General features: G+C 40.8%; 1 protein-coding gene across 4 annotated transcripts in view; it reads left to right on the top strand.

Annotated features, from left to right (window-relative positions):
* PPP3CC (protein phosphatase 3 catalytic subunit gamma) overlaps positions 1-20,008 on the top strand; it is a 63,158-nt gene that overhangs the window by 37,910 nt on the left and 5,240 nt on the right. For 3 of the 4 annotated variants that reach the window (XM_080926438.1, XM_080926441.1, XM_080926440.1), the window contains 7 exons: positions 2,519-2,596; positions 2,678-2,772; positions 6,569-6,694; positions 7,558-7,626; positions 17,735-17,764; positions 18,607-18,688; positions 19,233-19,330. In XM_080926438.1, coding sequence (XP_080782564.1) covers positions 2,519-2,596; positions 2,678-2,772; positions 6,569-6,694; positions 7,558-7,626; positions 17,735-17,764; positions 18,607-18,688; positions 19,233-19,330 — 578 coding nt within the window. The remainder of the gene's footprint in view (positions 1-2,518; positions 2,597-2,677; positions 2,773-6,568; positions 6,695-7,557; positions 7,627-17,734; positions 17,765-18,606; positions 18,689-19,232; positions 19,331-20,008) is intronic. The other variant, XM_080926439.1, reaches the window with a different exon arrangement.

Genomic DNA, 20,008 nt, shown 5'->3' on the forward strand with positions numbered 1-20,008 from the left:
AAGCTTGCTCATTGATTAAGCTAATACAGTAATTAAATGATACATATGTACAAAAGAAGCCTTAACTTGCTTCTAAGCATTTTTAAAAATAATCTTTGAATTCTACTCTACTATATTTCTAGTGACTTACTTACTGAAACAATTTAACTTTTCCCTCTTACAGTGTTGCTTAAGGACTTAGTACTATTGGCAGATTGTCATTTGTTACAGTTCCTGTGGTCCCTACAACACAGACCTTCCACCCAGAAATCCCCCTTCTAGACTTTGGCTTGGGGATTGCAGCTGTCCCCATACTCACCTGAGCTCTCCAGCCCGTACACGGCGCTGACTTCTGGTTTTAGTCTTTTTTCTTTTTTGTTTTATGTGTACGAGTGTTTTGCTCACATGTATGTTTCTGCATGTGTGTCTTTCTGGTATCCATGGAGGCCAGAAGAGAGCATCAGACCCCAGGAACTGGAATTATGGATGTGGGTGCTGAGAACCAAACCCACATGCTCTGCAAGAGCAGCAGCTGCTCTTAATCCCTGAGCCGTCCCTCCACACCCCTTTCAGTTTTGTTTCTGTCTTTGCACTTTTTGTCAGCAGACTTTTTCAATGCTGATAATGTTATTAAGCAAAGTGTTGTCCGGTGTCCATGAGCACAAGCCGGCTGGAATGTAACTCACAGAGATTTGTCAAGTATGAGTTGTGTTCCTGGCCATGAGTTCATGAATCAGTCGTACATTTACATAAAATGTCATTATGCAGGAAAACACCTGGAACACTTAAATGGTTGATGAAAATATGGTCAGAGGCTCCTAGGAATCTCAAACCTCAGTCTCATGGCATGACTCCGAGGTTGTGGGCTTTAGCGGGATTCCACAGCCTCCTACCTCATTCCTAAGGCCTTCAGAGAACTGTTTCATAGTCTCTGAATGGCTGACAGATCATTCTTCCTATGCCAGTCAAGAGGGGACCTCCTGTCCTGAAATAGGTGATAATGTCATAAATAGGTGATCTTAAAAGTATATGTTTTCCACTGAGCATAGTGAAAAACAAAGTTGCCCCCTTTTCTCTCAGACAGGATCTCATGAATCCCAGGCTGGTCCCAAACTTACTGTGTAGGAAAAGATGGCCTTGAACTTCTGATTCTTCTGTCTCACCTCCCAAGTACTGGGGTTACAAGTATGTGCAGTATCCCTAGGATATGGTATACAGGGGTTGAACCCAGGACTTCGTATACCAGCTTAGTCATATCCCAATTCAAGAAAGAAATACTTTTTAAAAGATAAGTAATTAACATCTACAAACTTATGATAATTTTATATTCTTTTGTTCTTTCTTTTTGTCATCCAGAAAAGTTTTTAAAAAGACCATTTTATGAGTATATGCAGATATCATTAGAGTATGGTGGTCTATAATATTGATATCCACTCCTGAGATAGCCGTGCATTGTATTATCTTGCTATTGATATTACATATAAAGTCATAGTTGATTCTTTTAATTTTTCTAAAGGTTTGATGATTTAAGAAAATTATGCACTGATTTTATAGCACTGATTGTTTACACATACATGGAGTTCTGATGCATTTTCATACCAAAATACCAAAAATTTTGATTCTAATATTAGTGTTAAGGTGGAGAAACTGTTTCTATTCTAAGGTGTCTTCTTCAGGTTTGATAGTGGTGTGAAATGGAAATCACTGGTTTCTGAGCTTTTAGGAGAAAAAGTTCAGTGTTAGAACTGAAGAGATGGTTCCAGGATTAAGAGGACCTGGGTGTGGGCATAATGTTATTGTGCCCTGTGTGAGAATTATTCAAATGCCGATTTCTCTGCTTGAAATCCTGACTTGGCATTGTAATGCTTATTATAAGACTCTCCTCCTGCCTCTGTGTTGTGTACACATTTCTTCTTATTTATTCTCTGGTTTGTCAATAAAAGCTAATCAGCTAAAGGTTGTGCGGAGGAGAGAATGGGAGGAGGGAGGAGAGAGGGGCTGGGAAGTAGGAGTCACTGTGAGGAGAGGGCGAGGAGACCTTGAAAACACACCTGGGGCAGAGAGAGCCAGAGCAGTACTAAACCCACACGTCTTGGTTGGGAGGTAGCCAGACTGCTTTAGAGGATTAAAATAGATTAATATTGTCCAGCTATTGTACTGTGAAGCTTGATTAAACAAATCTTATAGTCTCTGTCTCATTTATTTGGAAGCTAGTCAGGATAAAGAAAAAAATTATCACTTTTAAAATTGTTCTAACACCAAGGTTCGGTTCCCAGCACTCGTAGTTAATAATTGTCTGTAACTCCAGATCCATGGGATCTGCCGCCTTCCTTTGGCCTCTGTGGGAACTGGGCTCTCAAATGGTGCACATACATATAAGCAGGCAAAATCCACATAGACATGAAGTAAATCTTAAAAAATCGAATAGTCTGTAATATCTGTAATCACAAAACAACTCTCAGATTGGGTTTTCTGTTTCTTCCTATTAAAACAAAACTGCAATAATTCTATACTTAGATTTCCTTGTTTTCTTTTTCAGTTACCCTGCAGTTTGTGAGTTTTTACAGAACAACAGTTTATTATCAATAATCAGAGCCCATGAAGCCCAGGATGCTGGGTAAGTTGCATTTAGACTCTCCTATTCCTGCAGAGATTTTACTTGCAGTGTAAATGCCTGAGCTCATCTCTCTTTTTCCAGGTACCGAATGTACAGGAAGAACCAGGCAACGGGCTTTCCATCACTTATTACAATTTTCTCTGCCCCCAATTACCTAGATGTCTATAACAATAAAGGTAAAGAAGCCCAGCAGTATCTGAGTGTGAATTGTTGGGAACTGTGAGCTCTACTTTAATTTTGCGTTTGATTTTATTATTGTGCTCATTTGCTTATTTTTATTTTTTGGTTCTGCGGCTCGAACCCATGACCTTGTGTTTGTGAAGCAGGTGCTCTACCCCTGGCTATGTCCTGAACACCTATTTTTAAGTACAAAATTTCAGTCAGATAACAAGATCTTGAGTAAGAGATGTGGCTTTGTAGTAAAGCATGTGTTTAGCACGGGGAAGGCCTTAGCTTCAGTCTCTGGTATCTTACTCTGCTCTGCACCCAGCTCCACACGATCCTGACATCTACCCCCCCCCCCATCCTGACATCTACCCCCCCTCCCTCCCTTCTCATTTGTTCTGTTTTGAGACAAGGTTTTGCTATGTAATGCAGACTGACTTTGAACTTAGGGTCCACATGCTTCATCTCCCAAGGGACAGGGTCACAAATATGCATTGCTGTACCTAGATGAAGAGGAGATCTTACTGGGAAAAAGGTCAATACATTTAGAATGTAAGCTACTGCTTGGCCTTCATCTCCTGAGAGAGTGGGTTCTTTGGGAGTATATCGGTTCAGTATTTTAAAGTGGGGTCTCACTGTATAACCCAGGCTAGCTTCAAACTAACCATCCTGCTTTGGCCTCCCTAGTGCTCCTTTGGCCTCCCTAGGATAGACATTCACCATCATACCTGACTCTCCATTAAGGGGTTTCTTTGTTCGACTCCTAAGTTCTGGGGTTAAAGGCATGAGCCACTGCTGCCCTGTTTTGTTTCACTTAAATCTGAGACTGAGGGCTGGAGAGATGACTCAGTGGTTAAGATCACCGGCTGCTCTTTCACAGGACCTGGGTTCAATTCCCACACCCACATGGCAGCTCACAACTGCCTATAACTCTAGTTTCTGGGGATTGAACACCTTTACACAGACAAACGTGCCACCAAAACAGCAATGTACATAAAATTAAAACTGAGACTGTCCTTCAGTGTTTTTTCTTTTCTTTTTAAATCCTGTGCTCTGTTAGAACCTATAGCCTTACTCTGCTAGAAGTTATTCTGGCACTGAGCACCACTCCGAGCCCTGGTCCTCACTATTTAAGAGCAGATCCATTCCTCCCTAGCTTTAGCTTTATTAACTGTTCCAGGCTGACCCCTAATCCTCACTGTCCTACAGTGCTCCTCCTCTTCTGTGTTCTTACTTCTTTTCCCTAGTATTTCACATGTATTAGCAGCTTGGTTTTTTTCTAGTTTCCTTTTTTATCAAGTATACATACTTTTTATGAATCATCCTCAAGGATACTTGTGCTCCTATGCCTCATTTTTGTGAGGCACACTCTTCCTTCTTCCTTTTTAGTACCACTATTGAGATCATCTGTGGAAAGCCTGTGGGCTCCTGGTGTGCTGAGCTGAACCCTGCACTCACATACGTACTTCCTAACGCCTTACCAAGACATACCTTTATTTTGATTTGTTTTATATATCTGAGACAGAGTTTCTCTATGCAGCTCTGGCTGTCCTGGAAATTACTATGTAGACCAGGCTGGCCTCAGACTCACAGAGAGCTGCTTCTGACTTCTGAGTACTGGGATTAAAGACTTGTACCAACAGTTTACAAATGCCTCTTCAGTTCTGAGAAGAACTCTCACACGAAGCTTCCTCTTTCTGCAGCTGCTTTTAATGTCTTGTTTCTTTCCTTATTTTTTTTGAGACCTAAGCTAGATGGCCTTTGAATTTGCTTTGTTGTCTATGATGACCATAAAATTCTAATCCTCCTGCCTCCATTTCAGAATACTGGAATTACAGGCATGTGGCATGTGTGATGTATGTGGTGCCAGGCCTCATGCATGTTAGGCAGTGTTTTGCAAGCTAAGCTTTTTTTGGAGAGATCTTTAGTTTCATAAGTTGTATCTCTGTTCCACCGATGACCTAAAACATCCTTGAATTGGGATTTTTATTCTTATTTCTGTCTCCTCACCCTTGTATCCTCTGGGAACATACTCCAAAAATTTCTTAAGCTTCCATTGTTAATCATCTACTGTTGAGACTAACTTCTTTTTCCTGTGAGTGAGAGAATTATTGATATATTCACTTCAGCTACATAAAATGTACAGAGCATGAAAATAATGGAAGTGTACATGTCAGGTGAAGCTAGGCTTCCAGCAACTGGAGAGCCTGGTTCCGTGTGCTTTATAATAATCTGTCATATACATTTTAGACCATTAGTAACTTAAAGTTTAGAACCCTAGTCAAGGAAACAGGAACCCAATGTGACCTTGGCCTGTTACTTCTAGAGAACTGTGTTTCTTGTCTCAGTAAGAAAGCCAGCTGTAGTGGCACACACCTTTATAATCCCAGAACTTGGGAGACAGGAGGCAAGTGGATTGCTTGAGTTCAAGACCAGCCAGTAAATTCCAGACAGCTAGAACTTTGGGGGTGGCAGGGAGAAAGAGGGAGGGAGAGGGAGAGGGAGAGAGACTATGTCTCAAAACAAAACAAAAAAAAACCTCTAACCAAACCAAAAAGAATAATTGAATGAACAGTACAAACAGTAACAGATGATACAGAATGAGAAACTTTTAAAAATAGAAAGAAGCCTTTCTTCCCAGCAGTTGCCCTTGGTTGGGGGCTGTCCCTCACCTAAGGCAGGAAGGTGGTGGCTGCAAAGACAAAAGTCTAGCCAGGCAGTGGTGGCACAGGTCTCTAATTCCAGCACTCAGGAGGAGGAGACAGAAGGATCTCTGAGTTTGAGGCCAGTCTTGTCTACAGAGCAAGTTCTAGGGCATCCAGGGGTGCATAGAGAAACCCTGTCTCATCCCCAGTCACAAGTCTCTGGCGTTTGTCAACTCTGGGCTCTAGTTTGTTACAATAAGTGGAAAGTACATGCTGAGATGCAAACTCTGAAGATGATCAGACAGAGCCAAAAAAAAATAGCTTATTTTCAACAAAAACTGCCCAGCTTGAGGAAACCTGAAATAGAATACAGTGCCATTTTGGCCAAAATTTGTGCCCATCACAAAAGTGGCAAAAATATTGAATTGGGCATAGCATGCAGAAAATACCAGAGATGCATGCTGGGTATTATTGACACAAGTGATGCTAATATTATCTGGAGCAGCTAGAACAGATTGGTGAATAGTAAACAGGGAAAGACTTTTTTTTTAAGTAGAGCTTTGCCAGAGCTCATTTTTTAAAAAGTATACAGAAAATCAGTAGTGTGCACCTATGTGACTTGGTTACTGTTAATGGTCACAGACACTCTCAGGATGCTGAGAATAGAAGAAACATTTTTAATTGACTGTAAGAAGATTCTCCTTAAACATTAATTATAAATTATTTTGCCATTTATTGCACTGTGCATTGATAAATTTGTTGAGTGTTTACAAGAAGCTTTAGCTGTGGCTCCTGACTTGCTAAGGACTGTCTGTCTGTTTGGAGGGTGACATTGCTATTTGCCCTTAGAAGCTGTGGTTGTAACTATTTGGCCAGTCAATGGAAATTACAGAGTTTTCTGTGTTGAATCTGGACTTTCTTCAGTAGCTAGTGCACAGCAAACCCTTGATGTTTCAGATCAGTGTCCTCTGTGCTTTGATGTGAACTCTCCAGGTGACTTTGTTCCCTGTGATAACTAATCCCCAAGAGAATGAACCCTGTAAAATTTGTCAGGCTGCCCTGCATTTACAAATGGAAAATGTCATTGAGAAGCCTGTGCAGTCAGTCCCCCGCCCTGTGCTGTGGTTCTCTGTGCCCACTTGTCTGGTGTGTTCCTTTTCAGCTGCAGTATTGAAATACGAAAACAATATCATGAACATCAGGCAGTTCAACTGTTCTCCACACCCCTACTGGCTCCCAAACTTCATGGATGTTTTCACGTGGTCTTTGCCTTTTGTTGGAGAAAAAGGTAAGAGAATCCCAGTGTGCATCTGAACACTGGCTCTCTCCTGACAAGACACCTTTACATTCCTGGAGTTTATCTGAAATGTGTGCTAATTTTGTTTGTTCTTTACAAAGATTTAAAACATTTTTGCTTGTAAAAAAAATCAACTTGTGTTGTGCAGGACAAGTATGTGTGCAGTATTGGGGGCAGAGCTCACATACTGTGGCATGTTTGTGGAGAGGGCAGAGGACAACTTTGTGGAATTGGTTCTCTCTTTTCACCTTTACATGAGCTTCAGGGATTGAGCAGGAGCACCTTGATCCACTGAACCCCATTCAGAGGTTTATAAATGGCACTAATCTGCTCATAAATGTTAGTGTCTTACGATTTTTTTTTATCTGAAATATCAATTCAAATCACCTCTCTTGTATGATCAAAATCTTAATGTGGCCACTATCCTATTTCTCCTGTGAATTATCAGTGCTAAGGAAATTTGGAATGAGTTTGTCTTAGCGTTTTATGTGTACAACTGAGCTGCACAAACAGATCCACAAGTGAACAGTGCAGACCGAAAACAAGCCTGTTGGATATAGGCCTGTTGTGATTTCTTTGTGAAATGGGAAGAATTTTCATATGCATATCTGAGCCAAAGGTTGTGAACAGCTATCTAATAAAATCAAGTAGTTCTGTAATAGACCCTACAGATTCTTATTAACAAGTATGGACAGACGTTCTCGCTGACCTTATGGTCTACCCTTGATTCTGTTTTCATAGCTCATTACAATATGATAAGTTGTTTCTGTCAGTGTTTACTTAATGTATTTTAACTTATGCACATCCAGAAGTGTCCTATTAACTGTGTACACACTGTGTTATTTGCCACTTAGTCACAGAGATGCTGGTCAATATTCTCAACATATGCTCGGATGAAGAAATGTCCTTAGGCGAAGAAGAAGGTAAACTTCTTACTCAAATAGAAACTAACGGGTTCTGATTGGGATTTCATTTATTTTGAGTATTTTTGGTCTTGCTGGAAAAGAATTATGTTCACTGTAAAAAAAAAAAAAGTTTGCTAACTATAGGAAACCTCAAATAGGAAGAAAACAGTCACTATTGTTCTGCCATCTCAAATGTCTGCCATAATGCCTGTATAGACTGTCTTTACCTTTACATAGATATTTTTCTTCTCATTTTTGTCATTTACAAAAATGAGGTAACATAGTATCATATCTTCACATTTATTTCTTGTTTTCCTTTGTAGTCTAGTTGTTCATGGTTACGTAGTTGTCCATGTTTATCAATCACTGTGCTAACCAATATTATAGATGTTGCTGGATATTATGTTTTCTCCCACAACTTTAGCTTTTAAAACTGCTACAATCTGTTACCAGACAGTGGAGACAGAGGCAGGTGGATCTCTGTGACTTCAAAGCCTAGTCTACAGAATAAGTTTCAAAACTACACAGAGAAGCCCTGTCTTGAAAACCAAACAAAAAGCCTGCTAACAATTTTAAGTTTATATAGATAAATTACTGCTCATTCTATCAACAGTCAGTCTGTGTTATAGGCCTGATGTGTGACAAATACTGTCTATGCCTTCTTCTTACATTGTACGAGAAGGAAGACAAACAAGAAATAAATACAATGCAGCTACTGGTGTATGCTATGAAAGAAAGTAATGCAGTATTAGAAACTCTGAGAGTAACATTTTCTTGTTTATTTTTATAGGTTAAATGTCTAGAAACTAGATATGTATCAGTTAGTATTAAAGCTTAATCTGATACAGATAGCCTTTTAAAGACTATGTTACTCTGTATCTCTCTGTGTGCTGCATAGTTCACAATGCTTACACACACACACACACACACACACACACACACACACACACACACACACTGCTTCGGCTAGAACCCAGACATTTTGTGAACTAGATAAGCATTTACCACTGAGCTTTAACCCTAGCCCTAAAATTTTAATTTGTACTTTTATGATGACTAATAATTACATTTTTTCCTTATGTTTATTGACCATGTTATTTTCTGTTTTGTGAATGTAAATGTATATATTACTAGTTTTTCTACTGGATCATATGCATGCTTTGCTTCCCGTATTGATATGTAAGAGATCTCTGTATTGTGTCGTAGTATAGTAATGCTGGTTATATATGTAGCTAAGTGCTTTTTTTCTAATTTCTATCACTATGAATTAATTTGTTTCCTTTAGAAGAATTAAGTTTAAACTACTTTGTAGCCAAGTGCTTCTAATGTGTTGTGAGTGGTTTGATCTGAAAGGTAGACTCTAACTTGTCTGAGGATATAGGAGTTTTTGAAATATGGTACATGATCACAGACCTCACAGTTCATATTCTTTGCAGGCCTGTGTAGTTTACTTACCTATTGCATAAAGTGCTGTATGGTGGAGAACACATAGCTCCCTCCCATTAGGACTGTACAGGAGGTTCCCAAACATATTTATTACTAGATTCTACATGGAAGGTTGTAAGCAGATGGAGTATAGCTTGTGAGTTCTTCTTCTGGATAGGAGTTTGTTGAGTGGAGCCAGTTCTTTTGAAGAAATCTGAGAGGAACTTTAAAAAGAACTTAGGGAAAATAAAATATATAAAAATTGATTTAATAAAGTTTCATGCAAATCTAAATAGAAATTAAAATGGTTGTAAACTAGGATATGCATTAAGAAAAACTTCTTGGGCTTGTGAGATAGCTCAGCTGACTAAAGGTCCTTGCTGATAGGGTTGAGGACCTGAGCCCCATCCCCAGGACTCATATGGCAAAAGAAAACTAGTTCTCACACGTTGTCTATGACCTGCATACACATTCTGCACAGTGTGTACTTGGTTCTTTTCACCAGGTGGGTTCTAGGATCTAACTCAGTCCAGCTTTTCGACAGGCACCCTACCCACTGAGCCCACCCACTGTCTGAAATTTTGGGTTTTTAAAAAGTAATACAATTTAAAAATTTCTACTTCAGCCCTGCTTGTTAAGACAACTAGAAAAGCTGGACAAAATGTTTTTAGAAATTGGTTGGTGGTAGTGCACGCCTCTAATCCCAGCACTGGGGAGGCAGAGGCAGGCAGGTAGATCTGTTTGAGTTTGAGGCCAGCCTGGTCTACAGAGTTCCAGAACAGCCAAGGCTACACAGAGAAAAATCCTGCCTTAAAAATTAACTAACTAAAGCAAAAATGTTGTGAATAGTTTTAAATCTATACGAAAGCAGACAAAATAGTAAAGAATTACAAGGTGAGAACTGAAAAGGTCAGAAATTAGTGAAACCGTGTCTTGAGACCATTCATAAATTTCAAAGGAGTGGGTAAAAAGATTTAAGAGTAACTTTTATAACCATGTGTACTAAGCTTAAAAGAATGGGTTTAGGACTTCCAAGGAGGATGTACCTAGGAGGAGACACGCTGTCTTTCTTTATCATCTCAGCCTTTGGCATGAAGTAGTCCCCTGGTAAAAAGATCTCTGTGAAATAACAGCGTACAAGATCTCAATAATCAGTCTGTCAAATACAGTGCATGGCTGACAAGCAAAAATAAGCAGGCATGTGGAGAGCTAACAGCAGAATGAGGAAGAGAAAGGGTTCCCAAAACAGGACCGCCAGGATGGCTCAGTGGGTAAAGGGACTTCCTGCACAGGCTTCAAACATCCTGGATTTGACTTCAGAATTCACAGAAACACAGAAGAGCACCAACTCCATAGAGTTCTTAGTCTCTGCCCACTGTATTCACACTGTGGCATGACCCTCCCATTGCACATACACACACATTCGTGAGTGCACATTATACATGCATGAGCACAATAACAACAGAATTAATATTTTTTAAAATTCCAGCCAAGAATGGTGTCATACACCTTTAATTACAACATTTAGGATGCAGACGAAAGTGCCTGTGTGTGTATAGAATATAAATGTTCTGGGCATTCCCAAGATACATAATGAGACTGTCACAAACAACAAAGAATTTTCAGAAGCACCAGAAATTAAATACAGACCCTCCATAGTCCACAGACATTGGCTTTGTCAAGTCAAACTTAAAAAAAAACCCTTAATTTGTTTGTTTGGTAGATTGGCTGGCTTGGAATCCACTACGTAGACCAGGCTGGTTTGAAACATCAGAGAGCTCCTCCTGCCATAGCCTTCTGAGCCCTGGGATTAAAGGTCTATACCAATATCCCTGGCTGGATTTGTTTAAGAAATGAAAAGACCAGGTTAAAAATGTTGGTAGAGAATTGTGAATTGTAAGAAAGAATGTAGCATATTTGATAAAGTGTCAAACGTGAAGTCATAGCACTGAAAAACAAGATGACAAATGATGCAGTGAGGCATGGACTAAGTGACTGAAACACGGTGACAAACATGTAGTGGCAGCCAAGAGACTCAGAACACATGCTGCTCAGCCTTGCACACGTGTGCCTGGAGTAAGAGAAGGTGGGAGAGAGGTGGTCTTTGAAAGGTCCACATAACTGCAGTTTCAGGAACTGAGAAGACACTGAGCTGTAACTGAAGAAGCCCTCAGCTTTAGGATGGACACTAAGAACAACTTGTAGCCTCTTGGAGTGAATGGAAGCTGATCTGAAAGCAGCTGCCCAAATGGGGGTCGCCCCAGAGGTGCTGCTGAACAGGCAGGTTCTTCATGGAAATAGCAGTGCAGGGGGCTGGAGTAACACCCAGCACTCTAGAATCCTACACTCAGAAAAATGTGTAAACAATAAAAGGGAAATAAATATTTGTAGATTCCTCCCAACCCTCAAAATTTTTACTAAGAAAATGAGCAGGAAATATATACTAAATGAAATTCTAAAGGATAGTATTTAGGCAGAAGGAAAGTCCTAGAAAGAAGTTTAGAAACAGAGGAAGGAATTAGGGGGAGAAGTAGAGAGCGCATGCACAGATGGCGTGGACATACATTCTCTCAGACATGAACAAGCAAAGCTTGTGCTAGTCATGTATAACTATAGAACTATAGAAACAATACTGGATGGACGCCCTCAATGTGTGCGGGGACTGTAAACTGATCAAATCCGGTGCCTCACACATGCTAAGTCAGTGTTCTGAGCTATAGCCTCAGCCTTTAGCATTGTACTCCAGAATGTAATAGACTCAGTGCAATCTGCAGGTTCAGCTGGAAGAAAATAGTTTGTTATATAATTGTTAAGTTATAGGAAAAATGGAATGAAGAAAATTAAAACAGAAGAGAATGTACATTTAACCGTATTAAAACCAAACAAACCAGGTGTGTTGACAAAGTGCAAGAGCAAAGGGCTGGAAAGTAACAAAAACACCCCTGGCTTAGGGCTACTTGTTGCTGTGAGGAAACACCACAACCAAAGCAACTTAGAGAGGAAAGATTTAGTCAGTGTATATTACACTTTATAGTTCATCATCAAAGGAAGTCAGGAAATGAACTCAAGCAGGGCAGGGACCGGGAGGTAGGAGCCAGAGGCTCATTACTCACTGCCTTGATCCCCAGGCTTGCTCAGCTCAGCCTGCTTCCTTATACAAACCAGGACCACCAGCCCAGGGATAACACCACCCACAGTAGGCTAGGCCCTCCCCCACTGATCATTAATTAAGAAAATGCCCTACAGTTTTGCCTACAGCCTGGTCGTATAGATCATTTTCTCAGTTGAGGTTTCCTCCTCTCTGATGATTCTAGCTCATGTCCGGTGACATAAAACTAACCAGGACAACTGACTCCTTGTCAGCTTAACACACAAACACGTCACTTTTCAGCCAGAACCTTTCCTTTCTCATACACCTCAAGTTGACATGCTAATATAATGTCAATATAAAACATAAACAGCTTTAAAAGTCCCATAGACTTTACAATTTTAAGTACTGTAAAACTTCAGGAACTTTGAAATACCCAATTTCTCTAAAATTCCAAACTATCTTTTAAAAGTTCAAATTTCACCTGTGGGCTCCTGGATAAAAAACAAAATGATATTAGATACCTTCTCACTTTAAGAGAGAACTAGGGCACAGCCACAATCTGAGCAAAGCCAAACTCCAGCAATAATACATAACTCAATGCCTGGATCTGGAATTTACTTATGATCTTCTGGAATCCTCCAAAGAGCTTGGCTTACTTCTCTGGCTCTGTACTCTGCAGCACAGAATTTGTCTTTTTAGCTTGGACATGCTCTACTCCACTGCTTCCCCTGCAGCTGGGCTACATGTTCACCAATAACCTCTCCTAGGCTCTCCCTGGTGCCAAGCCTCAATTCCTCTCTATGACCCCTTCTATCCTGGGCCTTCAGCTGATACTGAGGCCGTATCTTCACCAAGTGCCAAGCCTCAGCTGTTTTCCATGACCCCTTTGTGCCTTCAAAACCCATTACCACCTGAGTGACTCCTACACTGCCAGCTTCAGTTGCCAGCACAGGATGCAACAGCTTCAGGGTGCTAAACCTCAGGAAACACTTCCTAGAAGATTTCACCTCAGTGATGCTGGTCTCTTCTTAATCACCACTAATTTCTCAGCTCCAGCTAACCAGTGTCAACTGTCTCAGTTAAGACAAAGGTTTGACGTTAGTTTCTGGTCTCTTATTAAACACAGCTGATTCTACAGCCCCAGCTGACCAGATATCACAGATTCATCACAGCAAAAGGCCAGCAGAGCCTTTGCTTCCCTCTGAAACTTCAAAGGCCAGTCCTTCCACGGTTCTCCCCCGAAACAACATGGTCAGGCCTGTCATAGCAATACCTTTCTATCCTGCCTGGTACCAACTTGTCTCAGAGTTACTATTGTTTTGAGGAAACACTATGACCGAAAGAACTTGGGGAAGAAAGGGTTTATTCAGCTTATGCTTCCGTATCACAGTTCATCAAAGGTAGTCAGGACAGGAACTCAAGTAAACAGGGACCTACAGAAGCCATAGAAGGATGCTGCTTGTTAGCATGCTCCTCGTGACTTCCTAAGCCTACTTTCTTATAGACTCCAGGACCACCAACCCAGGACCATCAATGGGATGGGCCCCATCAATCACTAATTTACAGAATGTCCTACAGGCTTGCCTACAGCCTGGTCTTATGGAGAGATTTTCTCAATTGAGGACCTCCTCTCTTGTCCTAGTTAGGGTTTCATTGCTGTGAAGAGACATCATGACCACGGCAACTCTAGGCAACTCTGGAGGAGCTGAGTGTTCTACTTCATGTTCTGAAGGCGGCTAGGAGAAGACTGACTTCCAGGGAGCTTAGGCGAGGGTCTTAAAGCCCATGCCCACAATGACACACTTCCTTCAACAAGGCTACTAATAGTGCCACTCCCTGGGCCAAGCACATTCAAGCCATCATGTCTCTGATAACTCCAGCTTGTATCAGGATGACATAAAACTATCCAGTGGGGCTGGAGAGATGGCTCAGTGGTTAAGAGCACTGACTGCTCTTCTAGAGGTCCTGAGTTCAATTTCCAGCAGCCACATGGTGGCTCACAACCATCTCTAATGGAATCCAATACCCTCTTCTACAGTGTACTCATATAAATAAAATAAATCTTTAAAAAAAAAAAAAAAAAAACCTATCCAGTACAACTACCTAGCCTTCATTGATTCTAAACTTCCTAGGGAAATGGCTAAAGACTTAAAGAACACCACAGGAGGGCTTGCTCTTTAGATGTCAAGATTTAATGTAATGCTAGAGCAATTAAAATGATTAATGCAAGGGTAGCTAAGCATTGAAATATGGTAGAGAATCCAGAATTAAGCTACATGTATATATAATACTTGATTTTTATCAGCTGTTGAATTGTACAATGACTTTGTTTGTGTGAGACCTCAGTGAATAGCTCTGACTATCCTAGAACTCAGGATATGTAGACCAGGCTGGCCTTTAACTCACAGAGATCCACCAGCTCTGGCATTTTAAATAAATCTTTGTGGACATCCACTTTTGAAAAAGAGTAAATCCATGTGGGATTTATTTTGTGGATCCAAAATACTTGTTTTTGTGGCTTTACATTTCATTCAGATATGAAAGGTAGGGGAGGCTGGGGAAGTGGCTCTGTAGTGGAGCACTTGTGGAGCATCTGTGAGGTCCTAGGCTGCTTCTCTAGCATCACCACATCACAGCAGCAAGCAGGAAATAACAGAATAGTGATGAGTTCCTGTCATTCAGCCCTCAGGACTGTGGCAAGAGAACCATAGGCTGAGGCCAGGTGGGTTGTGTAGTGAATTCAAGGTTAACCTGAGCTTCAAAGAGAGCTCCTGTCTCAACAAACAGCAGAAGCTTTTAAAAACTGAAATGTAAAACAATGGATTTTATAGTGTTTATGGTACGGATTACCTTGATAACCATGCAATGGAAAATTTGCTTTAAACAGGATGCAAAAACACAAGACAGTTAATAAATTAGGTAAATTGAAAGCAAGAGCCGTGGGCTGGAGAGATGGCTCAGCAGTTAACAGTATTAACTGTTCTTCCAGAGGTTCTGAGTTCAATTTCCAGCAACCACATGGTGGCTCACAGCATCTGTATTGGGATCCAATGCCCTCTTCTGGTATGTCTGAAGACAGCTACAGTGTACTCATATAAGTAAAATAAATAAATGTTAAAAAAAGAAAGAAGAAAGCAAGAGCTGGGAGTGGAGAGGTGGCTCAGTGACTAAGATCACGTCAGCTTTTGTGCTTACATGGCTGCTGCCAGCTCTGGTTCCTGGGGTCTTATCTGAAGCTCTTTCTGCCTCTGAGGCCACTGCATGCACTTACATCCACTCATGCACACATATTAAGAATAAAATAAAGGTAAGAGCTTTTGCTTATTCAGAGTTTCTGCTCAGCATGTGACGTGGCACGCCGTCCTGAAGGACAGGGTATTTGTAGTGCAACCAGCAAACGGCCCATTGACAAAAGACTGACTTGCTTCCAGTCAGGGTGATGGGGCCTGAATAGGCGCCTCAGAGAATTTCCAAGTGACTAACAAAAATATAAAAATACATTCAGCTACATTAGTAATCATGAAAATGCAAATTAAAATCATAATGGGATAATATTTCATACTTACCAAATTATCTAGAATTAAAGACAAGCCATATCCAGTATTAGCCAGCACATGTAGTAATGAGAGTGTTCACACACAGAAGTAGTTTTATAGATCCCACTCTAATAGGCAGTGCTAAACTATTATCCAAAGTTAAGCATACCCATGCTCTAGAGCCGAGCATTGTAATGTCCTAGAAACATACCAGAAATGTGTACATGTGCACCAAAGACAGATATGTACAGAAATGCATGCAGGGCCTCACATGCAATAGTCAAAAGTTAGAAGCAACACAAATAATTATTGTTGTACAGGCGATGAATTGTTTCATAGCTGACCAGGCATGGTAGAACATACCTTCAACACTTGGGAGGCAGAAGCAGGCACATCTCTGGGAGTTTGAAGCTAGCCTGGTCTACTTAGTGAGTTTTGGAACAGTCAGAGCTATGGAAAGAGACTATCTCAAAAAACCAAACCAAAGCAGCAATGTAGTTGACTACACAGTGCTGCCATGGGACGGTATGTGATGATGAAAATGGGCCATGGTGAAAATGGGAGTGTGTCTTACTGAGGTAGTGTCACCCCAATGCTCAAATGTCCAACCTTATGAAATCAAAAACCTGAGACCAGGCCAGGCCTGAGCACCTTAGTTCAGTGTCTGGGACCCACATGGTGGAAGAAAAGAAACAATTCCTGTAAGTGAACTTCTGACCTCCTTGCCGAGTGAGCACACAAAGAGAGGATATATAAGTATAACTTGTTTTTAAAAAGCAATTTAAAAAACTTAATGTGCATTCATGATAAAACTGAAAAGAACAAAAAGAAAGTCCTAGGGAAAAGCAAAGGAGTTCTGTCTTTTGGACAGGAGAGGCTACAGGTGTTGAGGTACTGTGGGTTGTGGCAACACTGGTACTGGGCAACTAGTTTTATAGGCATGTGCTTTTAAACAAATTATGAAGTGACTAGTTTGCTTTGTATAAATACAGAAAACTCATTATGTTTCATAGTAAAAAGGTAAAAATGAAATGTCTACAAACAGAAGAGATTGAACATTTGGAAGCTGAGAAAACAAATTCATTGGTGATGGTCAGTGGGGAGAGAGGCAATTTAGAAGATGCTTAACAACAGGTCTGAAAATGCCAGGATAAAATCTGCAAATTTGTAACTTAAAAAATTAGTATAAAGAAAAAAAAAAACCAAAGATCTTTTCATTCTGTAAAAAAGACACATCCAACCTTAAATTCTGTCTAGGATTGGAACAAGAGAACAGATTACTTTTAAATGGCATTAGTGTGCTCGCTTAGTTGGTTTGGGAACACTAAAACCCTGTGTAGTGCTAGGGGACGCTGAAGATCAGTACTAGTTGCTAGAACTGAGAATAGAAGAGCAGGCAGAGACACTGCTCTCACGTAACTAAAATAGATGAGAACCTTTGAAAAAGCTGTTAAAACTGCTTGCCATGGGATTCCTGTCCCTTCTCTAAGTCCAAAGGCTGATCTCTAAATCCAAAGGAGCTCTGGGTTGTAGATGACAAAGGAGAAGCCATTTCCCTAACAGAGGACCAGTATGCCATGCTCAGAGCTATCTGCTGCCTTTTCCCAGCTCTGGAAGTTTTTGATTCCTTCCGGGTCTTAACTATGAGCAAGCACCAAGGACCATCAGACCACTAAGCAAAGTCCTTACAAGACAGAAGCCACAAAAAACAGCTTGAAGTCCTGAAGGCTTAAATAAACGTATAAGGAAAATGTCTACTGACAAGTGAGGTGCACTAGCAAGTCAAACGGCAGCACCATGTTCCTGCTGAGAGATCTGTGGGCTGTTCTGACCCATAACCAGTATCTTCATGTTGTTTTCATGCTGGGGGTGGGGTGAATAATAGAAGACGGGAATTAATGTGAAAGGATAAAACTGGAGCCTGTATTTAGTCTTGAGGAGCAAGTGGTCTAACAGCCTGCTCTTCTCTGTGCATCTTACACTTGGATTTTTTTTTTTCTCTTCCATGTAAACTCCCATCATCCTCCCATGTGTCTGTCTTCATCTCTTTATTTCTTGGTGTCTCCTCTCCCAGAAGATCACTACATTTCAAGCTGTCCAAAAGGTATCCAACTGAAATGTGCTGTCGGCTAAGTTCTTGCAGTCTGCTCTGCCACCGTTGATGGGTTGGTCATTTTGAATTGGTAGTTGGGCAGCTTCACATGACTTTCCACCCTCCCTCTCAGTGGGAATAGCTGTTTTCTGTGGACCTGTTGTTTGATTTAGCAGAATTGAGAGGTAGGAGAGAGGAGGGAAAGCCTGTGTATCTTTGTCCGACTTTTGGATGCTGTTGCCTGGTGTATGCCTCTATCATGCCTTTCATGTTTGGGCTATTTCCTAAATCTTAAATAAGAAAAAGCCATAAAGTCTTACATTAACTTTTCAGTGTTGCTTTTTAAAATACATTATCCATCCTTGTAATCTTTGTGGCACAGTTGTTAGGAGTATTCTGAAGAAACATAACTGGAAAGAAGACTGTAGAAAGAAAGTGGCCATTCCTAAGTTCAGGACTGCTGCTGCCTTTGGCAGACCAGACCCCGCATCCAAAGGTGGCATGTAGCATTCTCAAAGGAGACCTTGGCTCATAGCAGCCATCGCTGTGAGCTTTGTTTATGTCTTTGTGTGTCATTCCTTAGTGTTTCAACACTTCAGAACTACGAAACCTCCTGCTCCCCATAGATGACTTGGTGTCTTTTTGTGACCCCTTTATTCATTCTCTCTGTTGTTTTCTTCTTGTTCCTTGTAACTTCCCAGGATTGTTAATTTTTTTAAAATATAGACTTTGTTTCTTTTTTTAAAAGTTTCTCTCTAATTTAAGCACAAAAGCACTCCATCTTGCATTTGAAAAAAAAAATCTGTCCTGTTAACCAAATCACTTTAATCCAGTTGTTCTTTGTATTTTCTAAGGAACCCCTTCATCTCGAAAAGAAGTCATCAAGAATAAAATCCGAGCCATTGGGAAAATGGCACGGGTCTTTACGGTTCTTCGGTAAGGTTCCATCTTTACGCTGGGATGGAGGCATTTAGGGAGCAGGTCACAAGTTAGCTTTAGAGTAGTGTTGTGAAGGTTGCAGTCTGGTGCAGGAACTGCATGTCTTCCAGTTGAGTGCAGGATGAACCAGACTTCATGTGAAAGGGACATTTGGCACTGGAGTAGATGTAGAGGTTTAGTATGGATTTTAGAGGCAGATCCCCATGTTCAAACTCTGGCTTTCCTTAGCTTTGTTGTTTTGGGTTTAATGTTTGGGTCTTAAGTGTCTTTGTCTATAAACTAGAAATGATAATAGAATGTAGCTCACATGTTGCTAGTTGAGTCACATGTGATAAAGTACAGGGACATTGCCTGGCTTCCAGTGCCTCTGGTTGAAAAGGGCTGGTTAATTTTGTATCTAAATTGTGTGCAGAAACCTGGTCAGTTGAAGGTGGGGACCTGTCTTCCTGTCTCTGCCCCCCTGTTACCTTCCTTCAGGTCGCACTGTGTTACTGTGCCATGGCTCCCTGGCATTAACCAGGGCTTCCATGTTCCTTTGCAGGGAAGAGAGTGAGAATGTGCTGACCCTCAAGGGCCTCACTCCCACAGGCACACTCCCAGTGGGGGTCCTCTCTGGAGGAAAGCAGACCATTGAGACGGGTGAGTATGAAGATACCCCTTCCTAAACGGTGTTCGTGCCCACTACCAGGAGTGGGTGACTTTATTTACAACCTGGTGCTAGACCAATAGATATTTATCTAGGGAAACAGGAATCATTACCCTTATTCTTCTTGTCCACAAAAATCATTCAAAGTACATTGTTAATGCAACTGTTGAAATAAATTTAGGGGAAAAGGGTGTGGAGAGTAGGCTTTGGAGTAGGCAACGTCTTTAATAAAAGACAGAAAATACTGACCTTAAAAGAAAACCAAGGTTATTAAAATTAAATTTCCCTTATGAAAATACATAATTAAGAGAAGGAAGAGTCAAACCACAGAGAAGATTTCTGCACTACCTATGTCTGACAAAGGACTTGTTTCAAGATAGACAATTTATTTCACCAAAGAAGATTTGAAGATGGCCAGCAAACATCTGTGAAGATGCCCAACATAGTTACTCATCTGGAAGATGAATGTTAAAGCATAGTGAAACACAACTGCATACCCACAAGAATTCCTGAAACCTAAAATCTGACAAGATCAAGAGTTGGTGTGTCTATGGAGGACTGGACTAGATATAGGATAGTGGGCTTAGAAATAGACTCAACCACTTTGGCCAGCCAATAAAACTGAAGACTTTTGGACCCATATCCTGCACCTCCACACCAAGAATATCCAA

This window comes from Micromys minutus, assembly GCF_963924665.1.
Source record: "Micromys minutus genome assembly, chromosome: 12".
NCBI classification, from domain to species: Eukaryota; Metazoa; Chordata; class Mammalia; order Rodentia; family Muridae; genus Micromys; species Micromys minutus.